General features: G+C 43.3%; 1 protein-coding gene across 2 annotated transcripts; it reads left to right on the plus strand.

Annotated features, from left to right (window-relative positions):
* Positions 1–379: 379 nt before the first annotated feature.
* On the plus strand, positions 380–9,742 carry znf395b (zinc finger protein 395b). Of its 2 annotated transcripts, none has more exons than XM_070849920.1 (10): positions 380–501; positions 2,880–3,058; positions 3,508–3,698; positions 3,780–3,892; positions 4,438–4,637; positions 4,833–4,933; positions 5,425–5,719; positions 7,814–7,909; positions 8,154–8,260; positions 8,878–9,742. In XM_070849920.1, the coding sequence occupies exons 2-10, from the start codon at positions 2,927–2,929 to the stop codon at positions 8,987–8,989; spliced, it is 1,347 nt and encodes a 448-aa protein (XP_070706021.1). In that variant the 5' UTR covers positions 380–501; positions 2,880–2,926; the 3' UTR covers positions 8,990–9,742. The 2 variants fall into 2 exon arrangements, with proteins under 2 accessions (XP_070706021.1, XP_070706022.1); XM_070849921.1 differs by having other exon boundaries at positions 5,428–5,719.
* The last annotated feature ends 1,149 nt before the right edge of the window (positions 9,743–10,891 follow it).

Here is a 10,891-nt window from a genome sequence, read left to right on the forward strand (position 1 = left end):
GTACATTTTAATAAAATGACACGTGGCAAAAACTGAAATCTCAATGCAGTCTCATGTAATGCATTCTATACTATATGAAAATATGAATATTTATTTAGTACTTGTTATTTCTTCTTTTTTTTAAAGCAATGCTCGTGTTGCTAGGAAACATCAGATGAACAAATATAAAGATTTGTATATGCTTGGCATGCAGACAGACAGACAGGCAGACAGACAGGCAGGGAGTAAGGATGCTGCTGCTGCTGCTGCTGCTCTAGTAACCCCTCACCTAGATCATCCTTTTGTGCACGGCGCGCTGCAGGTCGGTGTCTCTGCGCTCTCTCCAGCTGTCACCGCCCGCCTGCATTGGTTCACCGAGCAGACACACGTAGGCGCGTATCCGACCGACCGACCAACCCCCTCTTCCCCCGGCGGACTGGAGAGCCGGCAGGCGGCGGGACAGCCAAGGCAGCGACGGCCCGCTGCTGCAGCTCCGACAGGGCGGACAGGACGGAGCACCGAGTGAGTACGAGGAGATATGTTGCTTTTCTGCTAATCGGACAAGTTTTCGCGTCGCTGCGAGCACAAAAACAATATTGTTTTCCTTCAGCAGTGGGAGCTGGGAGGGAGGGAGGGAGGGAGGGAGGAAGGGGGGGGATATTTCTCCTGATCTCAATCTGCGTTGCCGGGTGGAGATCAGTGATGTAGTTCAAGGATGATAAACTATGACTTGTAGTCGATTATTATCCCACATCACACAACAACCACCACTATGAACAAAGTTCAATATATATTTTAGTGTTTCCTTGAAAGCTCCACTATCATCGCGTGGAATCAGCCTGTTTGAAGGACACGCGGGGATTATTGCCTCTTTATGTATAAATGTATGTAATCTCTCAGTATGTGGGTATAAAATGAGTTTATCTCCACTACATCAGCCAGGCGTTCTTTCTTTTTATTATTATCTTGCACACACTACATTTGATCCTTCTGTTGATCTCTGCACGACGTGTCATGTGTGGAATTTTTACATATTCATGCAACATTTTTTTTTATTTTTTTCAACATTTCTCTTTGCATTTAAAAAAAAAAACCAGGTTATTTCCACCAGGGTCCCTCCGTCCGGCTCCGTTCCTCCCGGCGAAACTCGTGTCTGAACACGTTGTTAGAAAGGGGGTGTGTATCTGAAAACCAGAGCCCAGCCAATGAGCGGCGGCCCCCCTCCCACACTGTGGCACTTGTTTACTACTGGAGGTCGACGCTGATTGGTGGAAAGGTGGGGAAAATCGGGCTTTATGCTGCGTTCGGGTGCAGAGGAAAGAATGGGAGAGTTGAGCGCTCTGTTTGAAAACACTGCAACGGGAAATGTTTTCAGTGGTAAACAACGTGGCACTGATGGGAAAATACTATTTGAGACATTATTCACTTTGTGACACAGGTGCATGTGGTACAATATGAAACGGCACAATTATGGCCTATTCTGATATTTTTGATCACAATAACAATGAATACTTCAAGCTAAAACATTCAAATGAATCATCGTCTCAATAATAACACAATAGAATCATTATTATTTTTATTACTAACTTAACTAATGTTTACTTTTCATTAGCGTTAGTCTGCAAAATTTCAGACTGTTGTGAGGAATTGCAGATTTCAAGGCAACATCTTAAAACTGTTTTTTTTTTGGTCCAAGTAACAGTGTGATCTGTGATTAATTCTTTCAGCTCTGTTATTGATATTATATCTTCATCTATTTGCTCATTTGCTCTAATATCAGCTCTGATGTTCTCACTCGCATTCATCATTCTGAACACGTGGCTCGAAAGATGTGGTTCAGTCGTGAAATCGCTGGCTTGGAGAAATCAGTCATTGAGTTTGACCTGCCTAAAACCGCCTTAAACATAGTAAAATCATGGGTTTTGAATGCTGCAAAAATCACTGCTTTGAGCCATTCTAACATTCCATGAGCATTTTCCCCACCCGCCCTGAACGCAGCACTGCCCCCATTTTACCTCTACGTCCTACAGACCACAGTGAACGCACCCAGACGTCAGATTACGTCTCTGGAACGCGCCGTTAGTCACGTACTCTATTAGAGTAGACAACAAAACTACAGCAAGATTATGGTTCAGCCACTTCCTAAATCCACACGAGTCCATGTTCCCATCAGATGTCTGCAGTCATTTTCAAACCACGGTGGGGGGGTTAGCTCTGCACTGTCAGGCAGAGGGATGCAAGATGGAATTAGAGATGGTGTTTGCCAGCAGTTTATTATATTGATCATAATGGCACCTCCTCTAACTCATCAGAGAAAGTACAATGTTTGGTTCATTAGGAGCATATTGGAAATGACCTTAAATCCCCATCATTTGGTGCTTTTAACAAGGAAGTTGTGCAACCATTACAAAAACACGTATGAACAATGTATGGGGAATGTTGTACGTCTTAAATATGATTATGATTCTACCACCACACTGACTTTAGATAGATAGATAGAGTCATTGTAAATAAATACAACGAAATTCAAAGCACAAAAAAAAAGTGAAACAAAACCATAAAAGTACAAAGATACAAAAACAACAAATGCCAAAGAATAAATTTGGGTTTGGGTCTTTGGGTTGAGCTCTTACGATGGAACATTTTTAAAGATAGATCCCCACTGGTGAGGAAACGCCAGGATAACTGGACTTCTGCATCAGTTTTCATGATTGTTTTTTTCTAATCTGTCTCTTGTGCCTCTTATTTTATGGAAGCGCAATATTGAATTGCTGGAGGAACCATTTGCCCCCCGAACAAGCAGTTTTAGGAATATTGCACTGCTGGAGAAATATTTGAAAATGCCGTCAGATATTTGGATTGGTTCAAATCTCACGCTGTTCCCGGCGTCTTGTTTGCAGGGAGGTGTGACACTGTGCTGAGTCCCTTCACTGTGTGCAGCAGCACCATGGCAGCTATGGGACCCGAGGACAGAGCTGGAGCCGGGCCAGGCGGGGGGGCAGTCTGCCCGTCGGGACTGCAGGCCTGTGTCTCTACGGCGACGCACAACAGCAACAGGCCTGGCACGCAGCACATTCTGGTGAGTAAATGGAGAGGGATGAGGCTCCCGTTCAGGTTGACTGATAAATGTATTATTTTCATGTATTGTATCACACTGTTACAGTTAGGAAAAGACCGCACCCCCAACGTGTAAAGCCTTACTAAGAAAAAGGAAGAGCTCCCACAAATGGATCATTATTTTTTCCCCTCAGTGTTAGACACAACATACTGCCTAGTCAGAGGCTGGCATCCACATGCTTTTCATACTGTTACACTGGCAGATCGTGCTGTCTGCAGGCAGGACGCCACAGATGGACAGGAAATATTCTTTTAACTGCTTTATTCGTGGCAACAGAGAGACTCAGTTGCAGGGCATCAAAGTCTCATGAAAACAGCCCAGCCTAGAATAAGGAAGCGAACCAGAGCGAGGCATAGGAACTGTTGCGGACTTCAACTGAGAACACGTTGATTTCTTCTTCTTCTCTGAAGATGTACACGCAGAGATGCGTCCAGCCGGAGAAAGCATTCGTGGAAAGCGGGCATTACAAGAACAAGACATCGGTTCACCTGCCGCAGAGGGAGGCCGAGCGAGGCTGGAGCAACCTGGTCGCTCTCTCACAAACTGCGGGACCCACGATGCACCACAGCAACATGTCGGTTAGCGGGGAGATGCCATACAGGTGAGGAATCGGTGAGTGTACATTACGTGTGTCAGGGTGGACCTCATCCCGCTACAGTCTATGCTTTTATGTTATCTCCAGTTTTCGTAGCCCAGAATCAGTGGAGATGGATGAAATCATGGCAGCCATGGTTCTGACCAGTCTGTCCTGCAGTCCTGTTGTCCAGAGTCCTCCACAAACGGATCCCGGAATAGGTCTGTCTCAGTGTTCCTGCTGTCTTCAGTACCATTTTATAATAAGACTTGCTTTATGAAGGATATGTTTTAGCAGTCGATATTTTAGCTAGCCCTGCAAAAAATAGATTCAGTGCAATGAACTCTGTCAGCAAAGCATGATTTGTATACTGCCTGGGCAATACATTAGAATGAGCACTAGATAACAAAATGTAATGAGCATTTGTTAGGCTAAAGCATTCAGTAAGACCAGTCGTGGGGCTTAGAAGAAACGTGATGTAGTGGCTACTACTGGGCCTACTTTCCCTGTTTAACCTTGATTAAAGTAACCAAACCTGCCTGGTTAGGGAGCAGAGAGGTAAAGAGGTGGTAAGGAGAGGCTGAGATGATGGAAAAAACTGCCAGAAAACAGATGTACATCACAACCAGTGGCACCAGTGTGGCACACCGGCTGTTTTCTGTGGGATCACCATGTTTATCGGATACACATCTCCACAGTATTGACAGGAAATAGGTTGTCCAGGGGGCTGAGGTGGACACTCATATTGAATGTTCCTGTTTTCCAGCCGGCTCGTCGTCGTCAGCCGACATGGAGTGCGGTGGCGGCGAGCTCTCTGACAGCGGCAGCAGTGGCTACTGGAGCTGGGACCACGGCAGCGTGAGTCCAGCCCCCTCGCCATCCGTCACCGAGATGGACAGCAGTCCCGATGAAGGCCTGCACATGGAACTGGAGCAGGGAGAGGAGCTTAATGCCAAAAAGCCAAAGGTACATAGCTGCATATGTGTGTCACCGATGAAGGCTAAGCATCATGTGGTGGAAAGTGGTGGTTCCTCAAAAGCCTCCATAACCAGCGAAGGAAGCGTGTTTGTGTCGGATCTTGCTGTGGGATTCTTTATTTTCTGTCCCATCCTCTCCTGTGCTTCACCTGTGCTGTCTTCTCTCTCTCTCTCTCTCTCACAGAGCGCTCTCAGAGGTGTGTATAAGTGTCTGTGGCCCAGTTGTGGCAAGGTGCTCACGTCTTCAGTCGGAATAAAAAGACACATCCGTGTGCTGCATCTTGGGTGAGTGGGTGTACTTTGGGTGGCTTGTTGTAGGTGGACATTGGTTGAAAATGCTAAACAGATATAATACCTGACTGTAGGTGCAGATACCAAAGGGATACTTTCTTGATAACCTAGGCACTGTAATGATGTTACACTTCTTAAAAAAAGGGGACATCGGACATTCTAGATTTTCAGCTCTGGAGCCTTTCCTCTACTTTAGACTGAGGTGAAGTGAAAACGAGACAGTTTCGCCCTTAAGAACATTTCTGAGCAGCAAAATAGCATTAAAAAAACAAGAGGGAATAAAATTTTCAGGTGGTGGAAGAGCTCTGACTTAGTTGCGGGATGTGATGAAACATTTTCGAGATTTCATATCTGGGCCACAGTGAGTGCTGCATTCAGTGACGCCCAAACAAACAACTCACTCTTTTTATTCTGTGTCCTCCATGTGCCAAACACACACGCACACCCGCAAACACATCTAACACGCTCCTACCACACGTGCGCAGCAGTGGGTCAGACCAGTCGCAGAGAGAAGAGGACTTCTACTTCACCAAGATCTCCTGTGAGACCACAGACACCAGCTCTGCTCCAGCTCATCCCCAGCAGGCTCTGGTCCAGGCCTCGTCCTCTCATCTCAGCTGGGCTTCTTGCGGCTCCCCTCCGGCCTCGGAGCTCCAGATCCCACCAGCTCACAGGCCCAGGTCCAACTCCAGCTCTGCGTCCGACCCGAGCAAGCCCAGTCAGCTCAGCCAGTCGGCCCCCAGCAGCTTCTGGCAGATCCACTCAGAGCATCTCTATCAGGTGAGCGCAGCAGAGCTGCTCTCTGAGGAGCTTTGGCTTGCTGACTGTGAAGTCATTGCAATCAACCAAGAAATAGCCCCATACATAACGCCCGTAAAACTACAAGTAAATAATGTTTTTTTTTCTTTCTTTGACACATTTTTCTCTGTGTGTTTTTTCACAGAAACATTATAACCTTTTAAAATATGTCACATCTCGTACATGATACGACATAAGTTCCTGCCAGATGAAAACAAGTGTTGTTCTTTTTAATACGAGTGAGCAGATGATAGAATTAGTACAGTGTGGGTGGATGTAGACCGGAATAACACTTCATTGAATCAATAGTCCCAATTTGATTTGAAATGCTTTGTTATTGTCTAAATGCTGTTTGCAGGCAGCAATTTCTTCTTGGAAGACATTCAATCTGTCTAACATATTAGATTTTTTAAGTTTGGGCATAAAATGCCTGTTTTACCGTCGGCATTTATCTTCCCTAGTTTCGATAAATAATTGTTTACTTCCCAGAATTTGAGTTTGAGACCAATGAAAGGAGACAGCGCGGCTCTTGTTAGCATGAATTATTAAACGCCAGGCATAGATTTTAGCGTGTGAACACAGGAATATACCTACCAAACATGTCTTGTTGCCCACATTTAACCAATTTCTCCACGAAATCAGGCCACAATGAAAACAGAAACTTAGGTATTTAGATTGGACAGTTTCTGTGCAGGTGCTTTTATGTTTTATGGTTGTTGTGGTGTTGTTTTTAGAGATCTGCGTGACCCAGAGCTCCCACACAGATACCCCTCTAACAAGCCAACGATCTACAACTTTTGTTCACGCATCACAAAGCAGCACATTTCACTGGTGACCTGCGTATAGCCTGCACCGCTGAGGCTGGAAATGGATGCTTTGTGACAGAGAGCGTAAGCAGTCGCCGTGCTGGCTCCCCCAAGGAGTCTGGAGCCTCAGCAGCCTGTAAAGGGCAGAAAAACACCACATGGATCTTATCATATCTCCATGTCCCCAGCAAAGTTTAAAAATATGCATATTTTTTTTTCTTTTTTCATAGAGATTTCTCTTTAATTTCCTTATAGATGCAGAGATGTAGTGGGGTCACGCTTAAGCGCGAGTGTGCGTGGAATTGTTGGCCAGAGCAGCTGGTGGAGCAGTGTTTGTGCGTGTGTCATGGCTGCCGGCAGCTTGTGACATGAAATGCCTGAACAGTGTAACTCCACATAAACTATGGTATGGCGTGTCAGGAGAGCGGCAGCAGTTACTTTATTCAGACAGGAAAATATACTTTCATTTGTGGCAGTTTGGATGCCACAGCAACTGGATAGAATGAAAAGCTATAAATTGATTAGTTGTAACTTTTTGGCAATTCATCCGATGCAAGGAGTAAAGTAAAACTCAAAGTAAAGGTGGGTTTCACTCTCCATGATATTAATATAAGGTGGTGTACATTTTGCTCCTCCAAATATCACTTTTCAGTGTCATTTTTCTGCCCCATCATCATACAAGCTGCTTTTTTTCTTCTTTTTTTTTTTTTAGCTTTTTTTCCTTTACAACAGGTAGAAGTAGAGGAAGATGGATAGATTATGAAATCCACAGGAGAGGGGAAAAAGTACAAACAAACAGAAACAAACAAACCAATAACACACAACAACAGAATTTACAATTCTAATATGAAATAAAAACAGTAAAGACAATTCCTGCAGCACGGTGGCAGAGACACCAGGCTCTCTGTATTTAAGAAAGGGTTCCTTAAACTTTTACGATACTCTAATGGCATTAAATCAAAAGCACTCTCAGCCAGCATTTAACACTTGGTACTTTTTTATCAATCCACTGCAATAAAATGTTCCTCCTCACTGCATAAGTAAGAATACAATTTTAACACTATAAATGACAGCTGTACTAGTAATGTGAAAGGTGTAACAAACCGTCAAAGAGTTAAATAAAACTCAGATAAAGTTCAAATAAAATGTTTTCAGTCCAGTTACAAAAATGAAACTAACTTTCTTTTCACATAAAATAGGCTGCCAGCCTCTTTAAGACCCCACAGAGTTGATGAATCATGTGTCGTCTCCTCTGTCCTTCTCCTTCCAGGCCTGTGGCCCTGTCCAGGTATCTGTGGCCACCAGAAGCCCCAGCTGCCAGGGTTGGACCCCCTCCACCTCCATCTCTGGCCAGAGTAACACTCCGGTGGGTCCTCTGACCTGCTCTTCATATGTGTCTGCTTGTTTTACCTCCCTGACAGCCTGTCAATCAGTTAGTCTCGCTCAAATGCTGTCGTTAGAACCTGCTGATGGAGAGAGCGCGGTTAAAATCTGTGTTTTGGAAGAGTGCCGGTACTTTTCCAGCACCACCGCATTTCCTCCCTCTGTCGTAGCTTATTCTACAGTCATCATTGTTGCGGTGCTCAGTGTGTGGCTGTGTGTCTCTGCAGTTGGTGAAACCACGCTGCCGGTCTGTCAGTGTTGGCGAACAGTGGCTCCAACAGAACAGGCTGCAGCCTTTGAGTGTGTCGCCCTCCCGCACCCACTGCTCCTTCAGGTGAGGCACCACCTACCTTTCATCGATCCTGTTCAGTGTTTAACATGTTTACCTGCCGTAGACAGATATTCAGTTTATCATCACATCACACGAGACAGAGAGAAGCAGCAAATCCCCGCAATTGAAACGCTGGAACAAGGGAATATTCTGCTTTTTTGCCTGAAATGTATTAAATTACTCAAACTATCAGCTATTGATCAATTATCAAAAAGACTGCATCTTATTTTTCTACATGTTGACTGATTTTTCTGATTCACTGGCACATTTTTTCAGCTCTAATCAAAGGTCCTGTCAGTTGATATGGAAGTGGTACGGTTGTATTCCTGGGTTTTGAAGTTAAGCGGTGATGCGAAGCTGCTGTAAAACTGTAAAGACACTGCAGATCACTTCAAGGAAGGTGACATGTCTTTTGAACATGGAGCGTTCTGCTTTGTTTCCAGTATCTGTCCTTTTATACATTTATTCGATCACCTCTTTGTTTGTTATCAGCCTATTTCCCCCTTTAGTTTAATTTTTTATCGAGATCGATCACGTCAAGCATGCACGGCAGCGCCCTTTACTCTCCCGCCCTCTCGCATCGCTTCTCATCCGCACGATCTGTGTCTTTACGTCCGCAGGAAAGGCCGCGGGGAGGCCAAAAAGTGCCGCAAGGTGTATGGAGTGGAGCGCAAGGATCAGTGGTGTACCGCCTGCCGCTGGAAAAAAGCCTGCCAGCGCTTCCCTGACTAAAAACAGCTATGTGATAGAGAGAGAGAGAGAGAGAGTGAGAGAGGTTGATGGGTGAAAGAGTGGTGAAAGAGACTTTTATCAAAAAGAGGATATAAATCAGGGCCTGAGAGCCTTCAAGAAAAACAACTGTTCTTTTATTACATGTGTTTTTTACTTTCAACCTGTTTAATTTCTTTCCTAAAGAAATGCAAATGGAGTTTTCTGTATCTTTGTAACTTGATCCTGAAAACTGAAGTCCGCAATGGTGCTAACTGTTGACTGACTTTGACCATGTGATGTGCTAAGCCAATACAATACTCTCCCACAAGGGTCATATTACTGCCCCCATAGCTCCACTGTGTTAGACTGCTACTAGGCTGTTTCCTTTATTCCACCCCTCTCTTCCAGTGGTTACACAGTGGTTATGGTGTACATGATATTGTGTGCTTTGAGTTACGTATGAGTATTTTATACCTTTTTTTTTTATCGTTTCGTTCAAGCCCGTGTATTGGGCAGATTATTTTTTTTTGGAATTTTCATGTTTTTTTGCACTTTGTTGGAATATAAACTCACAAGAATAAGCTACATTTGGTTTGACTAAACCAAGTTCCTATTTCCTTCCTGCCCGTTGGCATACGACCAGTGTTAATGGTTTTATCCGTGAAGCTATGGAGTCATGGCAATGGGACTACCATTAGGAGAATGAGTTTATAATAGCAATAAAAAAGAGGAAATATATTGTCAAACACAAATTAAAAAGCACTGAGAATTTGACACATTTTTTTTCTCGTCCTTTTTTCCCCTCTACATGACAGTCCACAAAAGAAATAGCAAACTATTTTATTGTAGTTTTTCTCTATACACATTTTGTATGAAGACTCAGAACAATGGTAGAATGCTAGAAATGTGGTTTGAAATGTACACTGTATTCACAAATTCCATTATTTGTGTTGGTTTGACAGGGAAAAGAAAGCACAAGCACACACACATGCACGTGCACAGTCACACTCAGACTCTCTGCATCCCCCATACTCTCATATGCACCTATTATTACATCTCAACTTCAAATACTAGTGAACATATAAACACTATTAAAATGCAAAAGAATGGATGTGACCTGCTATTGAAGGTAAATATCCTGATGGCAAAAGAAATGAGTATATTTCTTCGCCCAAGCAGAAACATCTTGTTCTGTATGATAATGACCACAGCTGACATGCACACTTCATTTCATCCCTCTGCTCTTCTGTGGTACATTAAGATGGTGGTTTTCAGGGCTTCTGTCATTTAGACACTTTCCCTACAGTGCCATACTCCCCCAATGGCCCTACCAGTTTCTACTGCAATTAGACCAAACAGCTCTGCAAAAAGCCGCTGCAAGAGCTGCAACATTTTTGACAACTGGCTTCGTATTAATATCTCCTCACTCCTCAGTTTCACCCAAGTAACACTTGATCTGTTTCTACGGATACAGGGGACTGTATTGATTAGCATGAAATCTCACTGCAAATTTATGTTTTATATTATTATCTTATTTAATCATTCTAATATTTGGAGAAAATTAATTCAGTGATAGCTGCAACATAACAATGGCTATAATATTCAACATTGTGGATTTGGAAAATTTGGAAAGTTATTATTCCATTTCTAATGCATTCATGTATATATATATATATATATATATATATATATATATATATATATATAAATTTTTAATTGACATTTTGTTATCCAACTGTATTAAAATTCTTTACATTTAGCATTTAGTTAACTCTAGTTTTTTTTTCCAAGTCAAAAAATATAGAACACTGCCAAGGACGTTTTTCTAATAGGTGAATTATAAAATCCTACCCCAATCCTTTTCATGCAGTTCCTTGGATGTTGGCAAATATGACAAATTGTGAGCTGGCAGACAGACACTAC

This window comes from Pempheris klunzingeri, chromosome 18, assembly GCF_042242105.1.
Source record: "Pempheris klunzingeri isolate RE-2024b chromosome 18, fPemKlu1.hap1, whole genome shotgun sequence".
Taxonomy (NCBI): Eukaryota; Metazoa; Chordata; class Actinopteri; order Acropomatiformes; family Pempheridae; genus Pempheris; species Pempheris klunzingeri.

What these genes read in the sequence shown, in the direction of transcription:
- znf395b (XM_070849920.1), top strand. Translation starts at nt 2,927, where the DNA reads ATGGCAGCTATGGGACCCGAGGACAGAGCTGGAGCCGGGCCAGGCGGG. An exon ending in TTAATGCCAAAAAGCCAAAG is followed by an intron (nt 4,638 to 4,832) that starts GTACATAGCTGC and finishes TCTCTCTCACAG; the next exon opens with AGCGCTCTCAGAGGTGTGTA. An exon ending in ATCCGTGTGCTGCATCTTGG is followed by an intron (nt 4,934 to 5,424) that starts GTGAGTGGGTGT and finishes ACACGTGCGCAG; the next exon opens with CAGTGGGTCAGACCAGTCGC.